Source organism: Ascaphus truei, chromosome 2 (genome assembly GCF_040206685.1).
Source record: "Ascaphus truei isolate aAscTru1 chromosome 2, aAscTru1.hap1, whole genome shotgun sequence".
NCBI classification, from domain to species: Eukaryota; Metazoa; Chordata; class Amphibia; order Anura; family Ascaphidae; genus Ascaphus; species Ascaphus truei.
The window spans coordinates 461,057,751-461,079,667 of NC_134484.1; the positions used below are offsets into that span (position 1 = coordinate 461,057,751).

Sequence of the window (21,917 nt, forward strand, 5' to 3'; positions counted from 1 at the left end):
TGCAGTCTATAGCATTACAATGATTAAAAAAGTTGCATTTAGTTTTAGCAAAGAATGCTGGGTGTCATATTGGTCCTTTCTTCCATGTAGTAATAAAGGGGGGAGAGGGAGAAGGGGATATGATACCTTTTATTGGACCAACAAGTAGTTGATCTGTTACAAGCTTTCGAACATTTCAGGGTCCTGTTGGTCCAATATAAGGTATCATATCCCCTACTCCCTCCTTTGTTACTACATTTAGTGTGAGAGGATTTTGCACTGACTCCAGGCAAACTCCTATGCTGATTCTACGATTCTGGTTCTGTCACTAAACCTTACGGTTTGATAACAGTAGGAGATTACGGAATGCATGTTCTACACTTGCAGTAGGGATATGTTAGCACGTTCAGGCAAAGATTCAAGCAGATCTAGGGACAGATCAAAAAAAATAAAGCCTTTCCAAAAATGGGCCTATTCCTCTGTGATAATGCACAACCAGAGAAACAAAGGCCCAGACACATTGTTCATAAAAAATAATTAGTACATTTTTGGTCAACTTGCATGCATGGGTAACATTTCCACTTTTCCTTAACACTGTTTGATGTATCTGGGCCTAAATAGGATCTAACCACATAGGGGTTTATGCACAGTATCCAGGAGAAAGTTGGTGACAATCTGGGGAAAAAACATTGAACTAGATGTTTCAAAGAAAAAATCCTATAGCTTTTTTTCTTCTTCGATGCATATAGTGTAGATTTTTTGCTCCAGCATTGGACCACTTTTGCCTTGATGCAGAGGGGGTAATTCTACATTGTCCGAAGCAATCGTTCGAGTTATTGACCGAAAATCCCCATCGACTTCTACGAGGATTGTCTGCTTGGGACAATGTAGAATTAAATCCATTGACTCCTTTAGGTTTATTTTACCAATGCCCCGCAGACCCTTCTCTCAGCCCCAAGCCTTCGTTATTTGTAACCCCTCCAAAGGGACAAGAAATTCACTGCAAAGGGCTTCATTGCAAAGGAAATCATAAGCAGTATGAGATCATAAATACCTTTATACCAGCACACAATGGGTTTAGGTGTCCCCGTTACCCGACAGGCCAGTTTGACCGTTTCTCCAAGCTCCGCTGTACAATCGGCCAACACTTCTATAAACTCTGGATGATCTGGAATGTATAACATTAACAAAATATTCATTACTTGGTGTCACTCAGGAGGCTTTCCTGCGTTTTGTGTTTGAGGAATATTTACCATTGTTTTGGAATAGTGAACATGCTACAGGAAATGTGCATCCATAAAAAAAGCGAAAATGTATTGGGTCATCTTCAAGAACAGAGGTATACAGCCCACCTACGCGTTTCACGCCATAGTGCTACAGTGCTGATTATTTCGTATCCACTTACGAAGACTGATGTGTAACTAAAACTGCAACGTAATTCGGGGCCTACTGTATACACGAACATCTTTTTTTAAATTTTATTTGTGGTAGGTCAAAAAAGTCATGACCAAAACGTACACAAACATGGGTCATATTTATGAAGAACGTTGTGATTTGGTACATATTGTGCATACAGTACTTCCGGATCTCAGAAGATGACTGACACATGTTTAAGGGACATTTTAGGGTTTAGATGCACACAAGCAAATTAAAATAATATTTGCGTGCGACAGTAGTGCATAAAAAAAAGCCATTTGCGTGGCTTAATACCAAGGCACTTTCAGTCTTGCAGCAATTTGTTGACAACGTTTGGTGAAATAATGAATGAAAGAATCATGAACCCAAGACTGAGATACTTCGCCAGGCGAGGGAACACGTAGGTACTTACGCCACACTGGGAGACTGAAGCGTTGCTGTATGCCGGAGACATCCTTCACCCAAGAGTTTTTAATGACGAACGTACGAGCCTGCAGCAGATATTTGCGGACGGAGTCTTCCCGCTCATGCCAGATCTCGAAAGCCCGGTCATCTCCTTCAATCTGTTCATTCACGTCTATGTTTGTCAGCTGAGGGACAAAACAGTCGTTCTTACCGAGGAGGCAGTGAGGAGTCACCAACACTGCAGGATGGACACTAATGTGGACAGGTAAGACTTATTGCAGACTTATACCATGTGGTGTTAGCGTAGGATTTGTAATTAGCACATTCAGCTCTGGTTACAATTGTAATCTTAATATATAAAATCGAAAGGTTGGTACTAGCTGCGGTGAATCTGATTGGTCCTCAGCCTCTGGCCAATCAGATTGGTGTGTCTGACGTCACCCAACTGCCCCTCTCTTCCCCCTCGGCCACACACACACACACACACACACACACACACACCTCTCTCTCTCCCTCCCCAGCGCTCAGCTCTCTCTCCCTCTCCGGCGCTCAGCTCTCCCTCCCCGGCGCTCAGCTCTCTCTCCCTCCCCGGCGCTCAGCTCTCTCACCCTCCCCGGTGCTCACCTCTCTCTCCCTCCCCGGCGCTCACTCACCTCCCTCCCCGGCGGGGGAACAGGCAGTGGCCAGGCAGGCTGCAGCTGCCTCGCGGCGCCTAAGATGGCGGCGCCCGGAAGGACCCCCTTCCTCCCTCGCAGCGCCGAGTGCTAAGATGTCAGTGCCCGGAAGTAGAAGTAGGTGTCGCGTGTGTGTCGCATGTGTGTCGCTCTCCCACTCTCCCACTTCCCACACCACGCTCTCTATGGCTCAACATCCCAGAGGAGCAGGAGGAGGGCGGCAGGGAGGTAATACCTCATTTGTGCCACCGTGAGTCGGCGGAGGCCACGAGGGGGGAGAGAACCAGTGGCAGCCCGAGGAGCACGGCATGCTGGCAGGTGAGGAAATGCAGGGGGAGGAATCCATGCCTTTGATGTCCCCCCCCTGCCTTTGACGCCCCCCTGCCTTTGATGTCCCCCCCCCTGCCTTTGACGCCCCCCCCCTGCCTTTGACGCCCCCCCTGCCTTTGAAGCCCCCCCTGCCTTTGACGCCCCCCCCTGCCTTTGACGCCCCCCCCTGCCTTTGACGACCCCTGCCTTTGACGCCTCCCCTGCCTTTGACGCCCCCCTGCCTTTGACGCCTCCCCTGCCTTTGACGCCCCCTGCCTTTGACGCCTCCCCTGCCTTTGACGCCCACCCCTGCCTTTGACGCCCCCCCTGCCTTTGACGCCCCCCCTGCCTTTGACGCCCCCCCTGCCTTTGACGTCCCCCCTGCCTTTGACGCCCCCCCCCTGCCTTTGACGCCCCCCCTGCCTTTGACACCCACCCCTGCCTTTGACGCCCCCCCCTGCCTTTGACGCCCCCCCCTGCCTTTGACACCCACCCCTGCCTTTGACGCCCCCCCTGCCTTTGATGCCCCCCCCCTGCCTTTGACGCCCCCCCTGCCTTTGACGCCCCCGCCTTTGACGCCCCCCCCTGCCTTTGACGCCCCCCCTCGCCTTTGACGCCACCCCCTGCCTTTGACGCCCACCCCTGCCTTTGACGCCCCCCCTGCCTTTGACGCCCCCCCGCCTTTCCCGCCCCCCCCTGCCTTTCATGCCCCCCCTGCCATTCACGCCCCCCCTGCCATTCACGCCCCCCCCCTGCCTTTCATGCCCCCCCTGCCATTCACGCCCCCCCTGCCTTTCACACCCCCCCTCCCTGCCTCCGGGCACCGCCGGGTATATCAGCTAGTGCTTTTATATTTCCTTATGTAGCATAGCCTCCCCGCTGCTATGCCTTTTCCTGGGCCCTACCAGTGTAAGACCTGTTACGTGCAGGCAGTGGATGGGTTAATTCCTTCTCAAAGGCTCTTTATGCTTTTTGCAGCCTTGGATACATTTGTAGGTATCCAAGGGCGGGCCATAGCAACAGCCAGAAAGTGACAGCCCGAGGGAAGGATACCGATTGGGTGACATATAGGATGTGATTACCTATCAGTATTCAACCTGCTCTGTTAAGAGGAAGGGTTACAAACACAAACTCAAGGCTATATATACAGCACTTTCCTAAAGTGGGTGTCTCTCTTTCCCCCCCCCCCCTGCGGAGTGAATACAGCTACCCTCTGTCTCACTAGGAGGCAGAGGAGGAGTCCTGAAGGTCTGGGCCTCAAGCCCTAATCAGTGCACCTTCATTAGTGGAAGCTGGGAGAAGACTGCCCCTGCTTTGTACATCTGATCTAACTGCAATAAATATCATTGAACCATAAGAAGTGTTTCAATGTCTGGCTGCTGAAAGAAAGGTGTCAGTCTGGACCATCCTGCTGCTATCCAGAGGATCCATGCTGACTGGAGGCACTGCACCAAAGAACTAAGGTACCCTGAAAACATGTCTTGCCTGTTCTCCCCACAACACCGCGGAGCACACAGCCCTCCTATTGCCACACAGGTACAGCACCACAACACCTAAATGGAGTAGCCAGAGAAGCAGATGACCCCAATCTCACTTAGGGTGGGGGGGGGGGGGTACAAGGGCTACACTTATATTAACAGGGGGAAGGTGCGTGAAAGCCAAAGATCACATAGGGTCAGATTGGTAAATAAAAATACCACTTGTGAGCACATTCACATCTCAGACGCAGGGGCTGCTGGTAACATTGCGGGGCTCAGTGCCGGGAACTGGTGTGGGGCCTCATATCTTCTCCTTGCGATGTCTTCCTGCAGTGTCCCTCATCATAATGCCGTGACGGCAAATGGTGTCGCATTGCCATGACAATGGGACGTCACAACGTCACGTTATCATTGCAGCTCGGCATCCCAGGGTGTCCTGTGTGGCGCCTCGTTGTCATGGAAAAGCGACACCATTTGATGTTGCGGCACCATGATGAGGGATCCTGGAGGACAGAGGCCCCACGCTCTCCCCGGCAATCGGTTTAATTGTTGTGGGGAAGAGCGTGGGGCCTCTAACTGCGAGGCTCGATGCAGGGGCACTGGTAGCATCGCCATCAGGCTGGCCCTGCTCAGACACGTCTGCAACCCTGCCTTTCCCCATTATATCCTAACATACAATACTTTCACTGCAGCCAAGGATTCTGGGTAATGACATGCAAATGAGCACACAGTATGTCACAGCGGATTGGAGAATGGGCAGACTAGATGGGCTCAACTGGTTTGTATCTGCCGTCAAATGCTATGTTTCTGTGGGTGATCCCACAACCCAGGATTCTTAAGGGCCTATTCTATAAGCCTTCATAACCCACTTATCGAGGCCTTTACGCCCAAACTGCCTACTGCTATTCTGTAAGCCTCGGGAAGTGGGCGATAAAGGCATAAATCGCCCAATTTTTCAGCCGTCAAAAACACATCGGCAGGTGAGTGTTCAGGCCACTTATCTGCAGGTTCGGAAACTCGTGCAATTCTAGTAGCCGTTTAGTTTATCTAAGCTAATCATGGCTCTAGAATGGTGAGTTTCTCCCAAAATCCTCACGCCAGGAAAAGTTGGCGTGAGGCTGAGGAGAACCTGAAGAAAAGGCAGCGAGAGAGGACTTAGGAAAAAAAAAATGCTTTTTTTCTGCATCAGATTAATGCCGGGAGTCTCCGGAGCTGATACCCATTAATATCACCACCGGAGACCCCCGGCCTTCCTCAGATGGAGAGCTGGAACCTCGCGGTGAGCTGCGTGTGCTGTGTATCCACTTCCGGATCTGCGTACGCTTCAGAGATGTGCGTCCACACCGCAATCCCCCGGCACAATCGCGATACCTCTCCTGGTTCCACAGCTCCTGTCCGTCTAGTGCTGTGTGCTTCTCCCAGACTCCTTGGTGAACAGTCCTATTGCGTAACCCTACATGTTTCATCACAACAGTATTGACGTCTTCATCAGGGGGCGTGGGTGCTCCAGTGGATCGCTGTTTGTTGTTTCCAGCGTTTTTATTCTCATTTTTTGGCATTTGTTGCTGTTTGGCATTTTTTTGCTACCTTTACGTTTCTGTATTTTCACCAAATTATAACGCGATCGCTCCGAAGAGTGGTTACGCGATGTGCAAGTGCCGGAGTCTCCATGGACACGGAGGTGGCACTATCCCCTGGCACTTAATGGGTTAAAGTTGCATCCTGGGGAAACAATACCCCGCGAGCCAATACGAAAACGCAGTATCATTGGCAGTGGCTTCCTATTGGTCAACGCAGGTGGCCGCGTTGTTTCCTCCACCAGAACCTTAACAGGTAATTATTTTAGGGACCGGGGGACTCCCGGCGATAACAGTACAGCGCTTCAGCTCTAAAACAATTACTAAAAAAAAAAGGATCCCTGCTTTAATAGGAGAAATGTAGCTACTTCACACCTTTAAAAAGCGGACAAGTATTTTAAAATCATTAAAAAAATAAATGTTTCACATGGTAAACAAATGTCTATTGCGCTTTGCTGATGAGGCTTTGTCAGTCCTTAATGACGCGGCTAAACTGTTCTCACGATTGTGTTCTTTGTTTGCAAACTAATTAGGACGATTAGTCGCCCCAGATAAACACAGGCAGATTCAACAGAGAAAAGAAAAAAATATATAACTTTTTTTTTACAAGATATAAATAAGTAAAATAGTTACGAGGATTGAATCTTTCAAAAGGAAGCTAATGTACACTGAGGAGTTTGTTATAAAGGAAAATAGGACTTGGTACGGTCCTCCCCTTTTTAAAGCTGGCAAACAGGATAAGGTGCACTCCCAAACGTCAGTATCCTCCCCCGAGGTGCACGAGAATCCCCAGCAGGGTGACACAGGACCAGGAGAGGACCGAGGCGGTGATCTCCCACTAATACATTTATAATCCTTATTTATCAACATCTCTGGAGTGATGTTTTTGTGTGTTTTCTAATCTTGCTGGAGCCGCCCTGCAAAGCAGCAGTTCCTATTTGTTTAATACATATATATTTTTCATATACCTAATCTGCTGTCCCCCCAGTCTTTGGGGACTCGAGATAGGGGTCATTTTGTGTGCATATGTGTGTCACTAATAAACCACACACATGGTTACGGTTTTTCTATCGGGCGCCGGTACGTGGCTGACCTTGGTGGCCATGTTGTGTCTACTCGGCAGGTATTCCTGACCAGAAGACATACTAGTCCTAGTTCAAGAAGAAGGGAGCTCCAGCGAGCTGAGGGACTGTATATCGTCCTAGAAGGAAATGCCCAGGTAAAAGGAATAAAAACATACCCCTCCAACCCCAAAAATGTGTAGCACTGGACTACTGCTTTAAGGTTTCAAAGCAGATGGGGATGAGCCTTTAACACACAAGGATGATTGGATATTACAGGGTTTAGAGAGGACACCAAGATAAGAAACAAACCTTCATCATGTTCTTAAAGACATAGCTGTAGGTGTCCGTCCTGGTGTCTCGTTTGGGTTTACAGATGAGAAGATAGTTCTTGAAGAGGAACACTTGGCGGTTGTGGCCCTTCCAGGCCATTCGAGCACCAGGAGCTCCCTCCCACACAATGAAATGGCCCTAAAAGCCAAAAGAGAGACAGTACATCTATAACCCAGACCCCCAAATTGTTAAGGCTGCTCAGATCATTGATAGTCACATAAAAATGAGCCCACAAAGGGAGACACTCAATAATAAATACAACCTATGTTTTTATTCATGGTTATACTCTTAAACAAGCTTTTCCTGCTTTATCCTTTTTATTTCAAAGCACTCCATAGTTTCTCATTTTAGGTTCATTGGCATGTAAAATATTGCTTGTGTCTATATGCACACCATGTCTTGTGTTACAAATAAACACATCATGGTGAATATTTTTGGAACCTTTTGGGGGGGAATGTCCTTCACTAAGGCACTGTTACCTGTAACCATAAACTATTGGGATAGCCAACAACAAGTGGCACAATGCTTTAGTGATTGACCTCAATGAGCCATTGGAAACATTTGTTCGGAGAAAAGTGTTGGACAATGTAAATTTCTCATAGCCACATTTGTCCTGGAGAAATGTAGATTAGTCGTAACCACGTGATACATTTTAAATGATCATCAAACGTTTCTTATGCTGTATAGGAAAGTGGACAGCGCGTTTCAAATCTCACATGTTATTTAATTGCCCTTTATCTTAAGGTAGAAGTAGCACGCTACCTGGCGGATTGGTTCTCCCAGCGCTTCCAGTGTCCCAGGGTAGTTCTCAATCATTGACACGTGTAGGAAGTTCTCGGCTCTGCGAGTGAGCGCGGACACAATGGCGTACGCCTGTTCTAACAGGGCACAGTTCTTCCCGTTCCTTGCCTTGTTGCGGATCAACTCCTGAATGTTAACAACAAGAGTTATTACAGAGTGGCCGTCTCCCAGGGGTGGGGCGCCACCAAGCACAACCAATCACACTTACAGGCAGAAGGTGCATCGTCCGGTAACAAAACTGTTCCAATAAACATTGGTCAATACAGTTTCATTATTGGTCAATAAAGTTTACAATTTCATTAAACATCTTTTTTTTTTTTTTTTAAATACTGCATCATTTAATAAGAAAATTAAAATGTATCTTGTTTTCGGTGTTTATTTATATTTCCAATCATTTCCATACAACTATCTGATAAATAATCCCCCCGTACCATGGGCCATTGAACTCTGCCTTTTCCCCCTAACGTCTCTACTGAATTTGAGCAAGGTAACAGAATACTGTGGTGGAGAAAATGTATATACAGTATACTGTACAGTACATTGTCTGTCTCATAATGGATTGCTAGACAGTTTCTTTCGCCATACTCGTAAGATATATCAGTCCAAAATACAAATACAAATTGGCTATCTATAAACGAATTAGGGACAGTTAATTATTACTTCTTGACCAACAAGAAGCCAATATGTTACAAGCTTTCGAACCTCTCAGGGTCCTTAAACGGGCTTACATAACTTTGACCAAAAGATTGGATGTTAGTGACACATTTAGACTCCCGAGTTATCGTTCCTTCGGCAAGACTACGAAGCTGGAGCTTTACCTTGATGATAACTTGATATCGCTGGATCCTGTTTATGGGCCTTTCAAGATAGTGCTGCAGTGGAGGCACGGGGGGTTTTGATGGATCAGCAATGGCCAAAGTCTCTTCTGAGTAATTCTAAGATCAATTAAAATCAAGATATAAACATTACAGTGCACACTTACTTAGCAGGTCTAATGCAGCCGTCGAGATCACACCAGATACCGATTTTCTGCACAGGTTCATGTCCCTACTCTACCTTTAATATGGATGATGTACCTCACAATGCTATTAGACAACCTGTATTATATGGACCAATTATGAAACTCTGGATCAAGGTGTTTCTATCTAAGACAAGGGCATTTCAATGTCAGATCCATTAGGATTACTGAACTAGCATGCTGAACATGTCCATCAATGTAATTAATCAATGGTCATTCCTAATAGCTGGGCTATTTCCAGAGCTGTACTGTGACTGTGGGTAAAGTTCTTCAACCCAATAGTGACCTAGAAAGGCAAAGAATAGCGTATATAGTACATAACTAGTAATCATTAGATTGTCAGCTCTTCGGAGCAGGGACTCCTTTTCCTAAATGTTACTTTTATGTCTTAAGCACTTCTTCCCATTATGTGTTGTTTATATTATTATTTATGTATTTGATTGTCACGTGTATTACTGCTGTGAAGCGCTATGTACATTAATGGCGCTATATAAATAAAGACACACAATACATACATACATACATATAACTCCTGGATACTATAGGAGCTAACATCTGTTCTAAAATACAACATTCAACACGACTTAGGCTGCGATTATACCCGATCCGGCAGGTCGTGCGCACTCCCTCAGGGCGATGCGCACGTCCGGAACCTGCAGTGTAGACAGGGGGCATTGGGAGGCGTGGCCATGACGTCACGTGAGCGGTTCCCTCTCATTGGCTGAACTGCTCATGTGACGCGGCCGTCGCTCAGTAAATTTCTGAGAACTGATCTAAAATCGCACGCTTGACCGCCTTGTTCGCAAGCGCGGTCGCACGCACTTACTGTGCGCTCAGTGAAAAACATGCATTTGTTTTGCCGTCCCGCGGCATCGTGCGCCCGGCCACATTTGGTATAAGCCCAGTTTAAAAATCTGCAGGTTGAGTGCCCCCTTTAAATGCAGGTAAGTATAAGTATTTTACTTTCTTTTTTTTTAAATTACTTTTAAATGTCTCCTTAATGACGAAATGCAGTATTGTATTGTATTGTATGTCTTTATTTATATAGCGCCATTAATGTACACTGCGCTTCACAGTAGTAATACATGTGGTAATCAAATAAATAACAGATAATATAAATAACAGATCATGGGAATAAGTGCTTTAGACATAAAAGTAACATTTCGGAAGAGGAGTCCCTGCCCCGAGGAGCTTACAGTCTAATTGGTAGGTAGGTAGAACGTACAGAGACAGTAGGAGGGAGTTCTGGTAAGTGCGTCTGCAGGGGCCAAGCTTTATGTATCGTGTTGAGAATATCCACAGTGCTATCCATATGCTTCTTTAAGCAAGTGTGTCTTAAGGTGGGTTTTAAAGGTGGATAGAGAGGGTGCTAGTCGGGTACTGAGGGGAAGGGAATTCCAGAGGTGTGGGGCAGTCAGTGAGAAAGGTTTAAGGCGGGAGAGGGCTTTAGATACAAAGGGGGTAGAAAGAAGACATCCTTGAGAAGAACGCAAGAGTCTGGATGGTGCATAACGAGAAATTAGGGATGAGATGTAAGGAGGGGCAGAAGAATGTAAAGCTTTAAAAGTGAGGAAAAGAATGGAGTGTGAGATGCGGGATTTGATCGGAAGCCAGGAGAGGGATTTCATGAGGGGAGATGCTGAGACAGATCTAGGAAAGAGTAGAGTGATTCTGGCAGCAGTAACGAAGTTGTTACCATCTTTACCTAATCTATTCTGTTATAAAGACTGTAACATTTTATTTACACAAGTACATGTTTATCCAGGCTTATTTGGCCTTTTATTTTGTATTGTTTAATGACACTACCTTTGTTAGCTAAAGAGAAAAAAGGGAAGAGCCACAACTAGCAGGTAAGATTAGAGTAAAAGAGTGCCAAAAAATGTATGAAAAAATATTCATTTTTAAACTGGAAATGTGCAAATAGGTGAACATTTTACATTGGGGATAACGGCATCTTTGTAAGGAGGCCGGTGACGTTGATGAGCTGGTTTTGCTCACTCTGTGTGATGACCCCTTTAACAAATTCCCAGCTCCTCTTCACTAAACCCGGAGTGGCCAACTCCAGTCCTCAAGGGCCACCAACACGCCAGGAATTAGGGATATCCCTGCTTCAGCACAGGTGGTGTGGTCATTCTGACTGAGCCACCTGTGCTGAAGCAGGGATATCCTTAAACCCCGACCTGTTGGTGGCCCTTGAAGACTGGCGTTGGCAACTCCTGGTGTATTGGGTCCCAAGAGCATGACTTCACTGGCCAGTATTCACCTTGTAAAACTCTTGGACAGCATTTCCGACCACAACCGACTCGGCCTGAACACGTCCCACCAAGAACATGATATACTTATTGAACTCGTCCTCATTCTTTATAAAGCACATGGCCACATCGTCATCTGTGTCACATTTCTTAAGCTCTGCGAAGAACGTGCTGTAAACAGAAAGAGAGAAGACTTATGAAAGGACAAAGACAGATACTCTGCCCAAATATTATCATATCGAATGAGGTGGCCATTATCACCAAGTCCCCAAAACACTATTTTGGATTTATAATGCTAGAAATCACTACAAATGTAGTCAGATTTACAGTCCTCTCCAGACTGCAAAAGCAGAACAACACTCCCACCCACATGTGTGTATTAGAGATGGGGGGGGGGGGAGGTTATTGAATTAGAGACAGGGGTAGGAGGGGGTTACATTCTTCAGATGTCTTCAGTCAGGCTAATGTGGTATTTCCATGTGCAGTCTTGAAGATCACATCTCACACATTTGGGTCCTATGAACTCAACAAGCACAGTATGCATTTATCATTAAAGCTTTGAAATCCTACAGGAAAGGCAACAAGGGGAAGACTTAGGTAGGCCGTGGTCCTCGATGTGGATGATTCTTAATTAACAATGACTTTTTTTAGAAAAACAAAAATGAAAGTCATGGAAGAAGAAGATGCCAACGTCCCTGTGACACAAACCTTGCATGAAAACCACCAATGTCCGTGATGTTCCTGAAGATGATGGATTTCTGACTGGCCACTGTTTCGGGGACATCAAGGCAGCTCTCTGTGTATTGCAGGTGATGGGTCTGGAAGAACTGTAATTCTCGAACGTACTCTTTCTCTGTGCTGAGCAGCTCCTGGATAATTATGCTGAGAAGATCACATGGAAAGATGTTATGTACTGTAACTGTAAGGAAGATATTTACTAATAAGAATGATTTGGTCCATATTTATTATTTTTTATTTCAATTTAGCCCGTGGGAACGTAATCACTGTAGTACTCATAAAAGATACAATTTCCCTCTATCGATGACAATATAAAAAAAAGAAATGACATTTACCGTTTGCTAAAATACCACCATGGTGTACTATGCGTGAGATTACCACTTTAATCGCTAATGCCTGATTCAACATTAACGGGGAGATTATCTACACTGTGAGATTGCCGATCCGTCACGGAAGCACCAATGGGGCAACTGGGTCAGACTACATGAAACAGCGATCTTGTGGCTTAGAGAATCTTGCTGAATGTGCGGTAGAAAACCATTGGCCTTTTGTGAATTAGATCTTATGTAGCAATTCCAAAATGAGTCATTTTGTATTACATAGTTACGTAGTTATATAGTAACATAGTAGCTGAGGTTGAAAAAATACATACTTTCCATCATGTTCAACCTACTGTATGCTAAATTAAGACGACAGATACTTATCCTATATTTGTATCTTGATCCTGAGGAAGAAAAACAACCCCTTCCCCCTCAGTGAAAGGTCATGCAATGATATCTCATAAGGGGTGTAATAAATTCCTTCCTGACTCCGAATATCGGCAATCAGATTACTCCCTGGATCAACATCCTTCCCATGTTTACTTATTTGGTATATCCATGTAAACCTTTCCTTTCTAAAAAGATGTCCTTTTTTTAAAGATATCTATTGTATCTGCCATCACAGTCTCCATGGGTACTGAATTCCACATTGTAACTGCCCTTACTGTAAAGAATCCTTTCCTTTGTTGCTGGTGAAATCTCCTTTCCTCCAACCTTAAGTGATGGCCACGAGTCCTTTGTACTGCCCGTGGGACGAATAGTTCTTTTGAAAGCTCCAAATCTATTTGTATATAGTTATCATATCCCCTCTTAGACGCCTCTTTTCTAATGTAAACAAATCTAATTTAGCTAGCCTCTCCTCATAAATCAGATTATCCATCCTCTGTATTAATGTGGTGGCTCTTCTGTGCACTTTCTCTAGTTGAGCACACATTACGGAACGCATGAAATATATCGAACTTGGACAAAAAGTTATGATTGATTCAAATGTTGACTTCGTTTTTTGTTTTAGGCTAAGTCCATAATGCAGGCGCGTCACGTGTGGCGTCGGGCGCGCCTTCTGCAGAGGCGATCCGTGGCCTGTGGCAATGCTATGATGGGAGCGATGGGGAGGCGTGGCATAGGCCGTGACATCACGAGGTCGGTTGGCCCTCATTGGCTGAGCCACCCACGTGACGCGGCCGTCGCGCGTCCGCCGCGCCAAAAGACAAATATCTATGTCTTTCGGAAATGCTGCCACGCCGTCGCGCGTCATCGCGTGCACAGTATGGACGGCCTCATAGAGGAGCCGCCTCTTGTCCGTGCTGCGCACGCTGTAGCGCGCGGGTTCACGATCACAATGGACGAGGCCTTGCAGGCTTAACTGGTCAGAAAGTAATTCTTCAGACACGGATTTGTTTCAGTATGATAATTACACACTGAAAGGTTGGAGTGAGCATGAAATAATGCTGAGTACCTACGGAGTTCATTTAATCTTAATAAGTAAAAGTTACAAAACTCTCCAAACGAGAGTACAATGTGAACGCATTGCGGTCTATCAACGAAAGTCTCCCGGCTGCACAAGTACGTTGCGGCAAAATCAGTGCAAAATCAGTGCAAACACCAGAGCCGTATTCACCAAAGAAAAGCAATTCCACTGAAAGCAACGGGAGTTTTTCATTGAAGTCTTGCAGCAGGGGGGGGGGGGGGAGGCTTTGATTAATAGCCCCCTCAGTGTGTGCTACCACAGGGATGATCTACTCCAGCCCAACAGGTCAGGTTTTCGGGATATCCCAGCTTCAGCATAGGTGGCTCAATCACAGGCTCAGTTGAAGGCTGAGCCTCTGATTGAGCCACCTGTGCTGAAGCAGGTATATCCTGAAAACCTGACCCGTTGGGCTGGGGGATTTGAGGACTGGAGTTGATCGCCCCTGCGCTACAAGGACAAGTCTCACATTTACTTACCAGAGCTTCTTCCTATAGTCCTCATCCGATGCAGATTCTCCCGGGAAATCCGGCGCTTCCCCTGCTCCCCACTCCGGCGACAGCTGAGACAGAAAGGAACAAGGACGTTTCGTGCCAGGACCTGGATTCCAACAAGTTGCTCCCCTCAAGAGCTGACAATCTAATACTATCTTGGGCAGCAATCTATTTTCAGATATATAATAATAACAACTTTATTTCATATACTACTTTTTTCCCCAATGAGGCTTAAAGCCCTTCACGATTACAATATATAGTGCGGTGTGCACCAGTGTATAGGACTGTACAGAGGATTTTACAGAGACAGTTCCTGCCCCGTGGAGCTTACAATCTGTTTTTAGTTCCTGAGGCACAGGGAGATAAGGTGACTTGCCCAAGGTCACAAGGAGCCGACACCGGGAATAGAACCAGGTTCCCCCGATTCACACCTCAGTTTCGTTGTTATCAGTGAGTGTCTTTACTCACTGAGCTACTTCTCCATCCTGTAAATTCCCAGATAGCTGCCGACTGCAGTTGCTGGCACCCCGAGCTCATGCACCAATGCTACACGGCAGACTGCTCCAGAAGCAGAGCGATGACCAGTACAAAGCCTTACCTTTAAGCGCTTGTCTAGGTAAGCGGGACAGACCCAGCCCTGTCTGGATGCGCCGAATTTGGTCGGCTTAGTCCGGACAAGCCACTTGAGGGGATGAGCCGAGTCAAGGACTTCCACATACTGGCCCTCCTTCAAGGTTATCGCTTCCTTATCCGCCGTGATCGGGTTGTAATCTGCCGTTGTCATGTAGATATCAAATATCTGCGGTGGCAAATGTAAGTGTTTAATACATAAAGATGGAGCCACCTTCATTTAGCAGTTTGCCTCAAGGAAGCTGCAGCCAGATCGCTGCTTCCCCAAGGCCAAAAACTCACTAGCTTACTGTAACTCCCCATCAGGATTAACCCCGGCGAGGGTCCCTGCTACTGAGTGGGAGTCTCCCTCAGAAGCAGGGACCCCTGCGGTGTTAATTCCGATGGGGAATCCCCCCCTGCGCAGCACTTGGCTGTGATCAGGCCGCACATGGGCCGCTAGTGCAGGACGGGATGGAGATGGATCTGGCTGCGTCTGTGCCACGCTCATTGCATGCATGTGACCCAGCTAATGACTTGTTTCCAGAACACAACCAACCAAACATTAAAACGAATCATTCATCCCAGGTTATTCTAATGCTACTTGGTTCTTCACCTCTCCTCGGGAGTCCCCATCTTCTGACTCTGAGGACGACTCAACGGCAATAGAGGACGGCCTGGAGCGGCCGTGACGTGGGGATGCAGACGGCGTCTTGGATTCATCGTCACTGTCCATTCCCGGCATTCCCGGAACACGAAGCGAGGCTACGAGACATGGAAGGAAGCAACAGGCTCCAGGATCAGCTTGTGGTAAGAAATCTGCCTATCTGGATCCGTGTCGGCTTCCTCCACCTGTACGTGTGTCGGCACTGTCACCTTTTAATTAATAACCCCCTTTGTGTTGGCAAAATCTGTCTAGAGCACGGAGTACATTGCACTATATACTGTTTACTATATACATATCCGACTAGCACCCTGTCTATCCACCTTTAAGACCCACCTTAAAACACACCTTCATTTACAAAGCATATGAGTAGCTCCGTGGCAGATACTTTACACCTCACACATAAAGCTTGGCCCCCTGCAGACGCACTTACAGAACGCCCTCCTACAGTCTCTGTACGTTCTTCCTACTTACCAATTAGATTGTAAGCTCTTCGGGGCAGGGACTCTTTTTCCTAAATGTTACTTTTATGTCTGAAGCACTTATTCCCATTGTGTTATTTGTATTATGTGTTATTTACTGTATATGATTGTCACGTGTATTACTGCTGTGAAGCGCTATGTACACTAATGGCGCTATATAAATAAAGATATACAATACATACATACTATATATACACTATGTAGAAAAAAATATTATTATTACCACAAACATTTCACGAACAATTGTCAGCAGATTTGGTTTGACAGATTGAATATGAGGTATTTCTTCTACGTTTAGGGCAGCCTAACCTACCATAAGGTCTCTCTCTCTGAGTCACAATACAGCATGAAGTTACGTTTCTGAATAAATATCAGATTCCCTGAATAACGACATCGAGCATCTGAAGAAACATTAACTCGTAGTACCCCCCAATCCTTTTTATAGTACCCAGAACTGAGAATCTGCAGCACATTGCCAGCATGGAAATGCTATTGTAGTATACTGTCACTATCCATCGTCCCATAACCCAGGGGGGCTCAACTCCAGTCCCCCAGCACACCCAACAGGTCAGGTTTTCAGGATATCCCTGCTTCAGCACAGGTGGCTCAATCAGAGGCTAAGTCAAAGACGGGGCCTCTGATTGAGCCAGCTGTGTTGAAGCAGGTACTGATTGAACCACATGTGCGGAAGCTGGGACTGATTGAGCCACCTGTGCTGAAGCTGGGATATCCTTAAAACCTGACCTGTTGGTGGCCCTTGAGGACTGGAGTTGGCCGCCCCTGCTCCAACACGTAAACAGAAATAAATACATGTATATAGACATTCTCTGACCAGCACGGTCTAGTTGTATAAAAATAGGAGTAGTGCAAGACTTTTCCTGGAATATTATTTTTGTAGTGATGCGATAAACCATGAAAACTAATTTCTGAATGTATATATCTGTATTCCTCATGTGGTATGAGTCAGCGCTAGCATCATATATGTCCAGAATGCTGAATGTTCACGTCTGTTCCCAATGTAACATTGGCTGCAATTCTCCCCCCGGTATTTGTATTATTTAAATGTGTGATGAATTGCTGCCCTTTAATAAGTAATGACTCACGTGAAAGCGTTGTGTTATTGTGCAATGTTCCCAGAGGAATACACATTTCATGCAGGCCCGCAGCCACTCTAAACAGAAAAGTAATTCTAATGAGTAATTAGTCATTCGAACACATACCGCTGCAATGTATGGGACACTGGAAATAGAATGTATTCAACCAAGACCCATCTTACACACCTCCTTAATGGGTAGCTCCGTGGCTGATACTACACAGCTCATACACCGACCGTGGCCCCTGGCAGACACACTTACCAGAACACCCTCCTACTGTCTCAGTACGTTCTTCCTACCTACCAATTAGATTGTAAGCTCTTTGGGGCAGGGACTCCTTTTCCTAATGTTACTTTTAACTCTGAAGCACTTCTCCCCTTCTTTGTTGTATCTGTTATTTATAGGATTATGTCACGTGTATTACTGCTGTGAGGCGCTATGTACATCAATGGCGCTATATATAAAGATATCATACACACACACAGGTGCGCCGACGAGTATTCTAAAACTTGCCTTGGAAAATCTGGAGCTCTCACCAACAAGGTCCAGGTACATGCTGGGTACATGCTGGGTACATGCTGGGTACATGCTGCAACATTTCAGTGACATTTCTGCAGAGACTAATGGCAGACACTGTTTGAATGGGACTACCAGGGACCCCCGCTGTTAATCCGATGGGCCATTAGTCTCTGTAGAAATGTCAGGGAAATGTTGCAGCATGTACCCAGCATGTACCCAGCATGTACCTGGGTCTTGTTGTTGATTGCCCCAGATTTGTTTTAGAATACTCGTCGGCATTACAGTACACATACACACACACACAAACATACATACAGTACATACACACACACAAACATATGTAGCCGGGACCCTCTTTCCACCCTTTTTGTTGTTGGGGGTGGATATGCTGCAGTTAGGGAACGCTCCGATAACGGAGGTTCCGCGTAAGGGAGCCGCCATGTTATGGTTGGCATCAACGCAGACTTAGCCTAGTAAGAGGTTGCGCATGCGCAGAGAGAGGGTGAGCAAAGCCCACGAAGGAGGGGAGTTCGGATTGGAGGGAGGTAGAGCACAACGGGTCCCAGCAGCCCCCGCGGGTCCCCGTGATGCACATGGACCAATGAGGTGCGACGCCGGGAGGAAAAGGAAGTATTGCGCGCACGTTTGAGTCAGAGCTGGCTGGAGAGGAGAAGGAGCTTCGGTGTGGGGAGGCAGACCGCCCCCTACCTAGGCCGCATGCCCCAGGCCCAGTTAGGCCCTGAGTCCCAGTAGTGACAAGCGGAGCTAGGGACTGGCCATAGCTAGGTTCCAGTTCCCATTATTGCCACACTATCACCACCGGGACAGTTCTAAGTTGGCGGGAGGTCTGGGCGCAGACCCCGCTATCAAGCCGCAGCATGTCTGGGTGGGATCGCCCTAGACACCTACGGGTGACGTCATCTACACCCCGCTGATCCTTTGTGAAGATTGTTGCAGTACCGGGTACTGGAGTGCCCGGCAGGTAATCCTAAAGTGCACCAACGGTTCCATCATTCATTCAGGACACAGTGGCTGCGCAGTCACACTCATACACATTCATTGACTCACTTGAGGGTGGGAGAACTATTCCCAAGGGGAACGGGTAATATCTGCCGCTGCCCAATGCTCCACCTGGCGGCAGCCCTTTTGTCTATCCACTTCGGGACCCCCCTGTGGGGGAACTAGATGACGAAGACCCCACACTTCTCTCTGCTCACTATCCCGCGAGCGAGGCGGCTAGCTGTCAGTCAGAATCTAGCTATCCTGGGTCTAGCGCATCCGCAGAAGCAGGGGTGCGTAGTGATATGCTGCAGAAACTCAATGACAAGATAGACTAGTTAACCGCCCCCTCCAGCTTACCGCCGTTAGTAGAAGCACTTACCTTAGCCACGCATTCCCAAAGCTACCGGAAATTAAAGGCCTTCTCGGGGACGCTACCTGTGCCCACGGGAAAGGATGGGATAGACCCGTGGAAGGAGCACACTAGGGGAGTAATGGAAGAATGGGCTTGCACCGACGTGGTGAAACGGCAACGACTCATGGAGTGCTTACGACCCCCGGCGTCCACATTGATCAGCATTCATCGAGAGCAGTACCCCGACCTAACCTCTCGTATGATGATCGAGTTCCTAGTTGAGGCCTACAGCGCGACCGAGGATGATGGAGCCCTGTGGGCTAAATACTATGCCATCAATCAAAAGGATGGTGAAGATTTGTCTGCTTATATACACCGAGTGCAAATCTCCCTTGGGCCCCTGCAGCATCATAAATATGTGGCCGCCTCCCAGATGGACGAATACCTCCGCAAACAATACCTAAGAGGGTCCAGTCCTACTCACCCTATAGCAAACATGATTCGCGACAACCTCACTCGAGGACCTCCCCCCTCGTTTATCAAACTCTTGCAGCAAGTCAAAGAGCACGAGACGCATCTCATGCTTCACTCCCCCCAGAAGGCTAAAGCAGTCAGCAGCACTAAGCCAAAAGGAAGTGCTGAAAAGAAGGAAGATCCACCGGACAAACCAGGTCCCGAAAGGCCGAAATACGCTGGACAAACCTCGCCTCCGTATGACCGCCGTACCCCACCCCGGGATATGTCCTGCTACAAATGCGGGAAGAAAGGACATATCTCCTACGATTGTCGGATGGGAGAGTTTCGCCACCGGAGCCTGTCGCCCAAGAAGTTCACGCCCCAGGCCATGGTCTGCGGTGTGTATGCGGTCGGCCCAGAAACTCCGGTGTCCACCCAAAGTGGCGAGGACCCCGAGGAGGAGAGTAACCGCGTGGGACCGGTAGCGCTGATCCGGGTGTTAGTGGACGGTATTTACTCCTCCGCACTACTGGACACGGGGTCTCAAGTCACCATCATATATCGGGGATTCTATGATCGACACCTCCAAAAGCGGCCTCTGAGATCGGCAGGGCATATCAAAGTACGAGGCTTAAGCAATGATGACTACCCCATCGACGGTCTGGTAACCGTGGATCTGGAGATACAGCAGCTCAACACGGGGAAGTCTCACCCCATGAAGGTGGACGCCTTGGTGTGCCCCGAACCCAAAGATACATCTAAGTATCCGATCATCCTAGGCACGAATGCGGACATTGTACAAGCCGTCATCCGGGCCTATCTACACAAAGCTAACGAACTGCCCATGTCCAGCCTACAGTTGCAGCTGGTCCAGGTGGATCCAGCTCCTCCTCTATCACCCTCGAAGGACTACGGACTGTTGTTCTGCGGGCGGAATTCCGGGATTGGCCAACAGCCATTCCCTGTCGAATTTATGTGATGGTGCAGAATATTTCGCCCTTCCCCATGGCCATCGACGCGGGACAGCGAATAGGGAGAATTTACCCCGTCAGCTCGGTGGACGAAGCCGTACAGGTAAAGACTACAAGAGTGGACGATCCCGGATCGCCATTAGACTTTGACTTTGGCTCATCCGGACTGTCAGACGCCTGGAAGGAACGATTACGAGTACAGCTGGAAGAAAGACGATCAGTATTCTCTACCAGGGAGATGGATGTGGGGTGTAGCCGCAATGCCCAACACACCATTCGGATAACTGATACCAAACCCTTCCGGGAGCGTTCCCGTCAGCTCGCCCCTAGGGACGTAGAGGATGTACGAGCTGCTATCAATGAAATGGAAGAAGCCGGAATTGTCACGGAATCACGAAGCCCTTACGCCTCACCCATAGTGGTCGTGCGAAAGAAGAACGGGACAGTGAGGTTATGTGTTGATTATCGGACACTCGAACGGTACCAGACCAGTATAATCTTCCCTGCATAGAAGAAATCCTGGATACCCTACATGGGAGCCAATGGTTCAGTGTACTGGACCTTCGGTCCGGCTACTACCAAGTACCTATGAGCCCAGAGGATCAAGAGAAGACGGCGTTCGTTTGCCCACTAGGGTTCTATCAATTCACCCGTATGCCCCAAGGCATATGTGGTGCCCCCGCCCCTTCCAGCGGCTAATGGAGAAGACTCTAGGTGACTTGAACCCCCGAGAATGCCTCGTGTATTTAGACGACATCATAGTCTTCGGGAAAACCCTGGAAGAGCACGAGGCTCGACTCTTGAAAGTACTTGACCGATTAGCGCAAGAAGGGCTCAAACTCTCCTTGGATAAATGCCGGTTCTGCCGGACATCGGTGACTTACGAGGGACACATAATGTCCGGCGAGGGAATTGCCACGGACCCCGCCAAAATAGAAGCTGTTGTCAATTGGCCCCGCCCTGACAATGTGGGGGAGTTGCGGTCGTTCCTGGGGTTCTGCGGATACTATCGCAGGTTTGTGGAGGGGTACTCCCGACCGGCCAAAGCCCTCAACGGCCTCCTCAAGATATATCCGGAGGACACAGGCCGGAAGGCCACACCTGCCCGACAGTCCTTCGGGGACAAATGGACAACTGAGTGTGAACAAGCCTTTACGGACCTGAAACAGAGTCTGACTGCAGCCCCCGTGCTGGCCTATGCCAACCCCGAAGAACCCTATATATTACATGTGGGTGCTAGCCTGAGCGGCCTAGGAGCAGTGTTACATCAAAAATATCCCGAGGGATTGCGACCCGTAGCGTATATCAGCCGCAGTCTTACTGTCAGCGAGCAGAACTACCCCGTGCACAAACTCGAGTTCTTGGCCCTCAAGTGGGCCAATGTGGACAAACTTCGTGATTACTTGTACGGTGTGTCGTTCGAGGTGCGGACCGACAATAATCCACTC

General features: G+C 47.7%; 1 protein-coding gene across 31 annotated transcripts in view; it reads right to left on the bottom strand.

The window, feature by feature from the left end:
• OBSCN (obscurin, cytoskeletal calmodulin and titin-interacting RhoGEF) overlaps positions 1–21,917 on the bottom strand; it is a 462,171-nt gene that overhangs the window by 157,774 nt on the left and 282,480 nt on the right. For all 31 annotated transcript variants that reach the window (XM_075588062.1, XM_075588043.1, XM_075588055.1 and 28 more), the window contains 10 exons: positions 15,546–15,694; positions 14,919–15,119; positions 14,306–14,388; positions 12,012–12,185; positions 11,315–11,474; positions 8,852–8,968; positions 7,995–8,159; positions 7,212–7,370; positions 1,808–1,985; positions 1,034–1,147 (listed from right to left, as the gene is read on the bottom strand). In XM_075588062.1, coding sequence (XP_075444177.1) covers positions 1,034–1,147; positions 1,808–1,985; positions 7,212–7,370; positions 7,995–8,159; positions 8,852–8,968; positions 11,315–11,474; positions 12,012–12,185; positions 14,306–14,388; positions 14,919–15,119; positions 15,546–15,694 — 1,500 coding nt within the window. The remainder of the gene's footprint in view (positions 1–1,033; positions 1,148–1,807; positions 1,986–7,211; positions 7,371–7,994; positions 8,160–8,851; positions 8,969–11,314; positions 11,475–12,011; positions 12,186–14,305; positions 14,389–14,918; positions 15,120–15,545; positions 15,695–21,917) is intronic.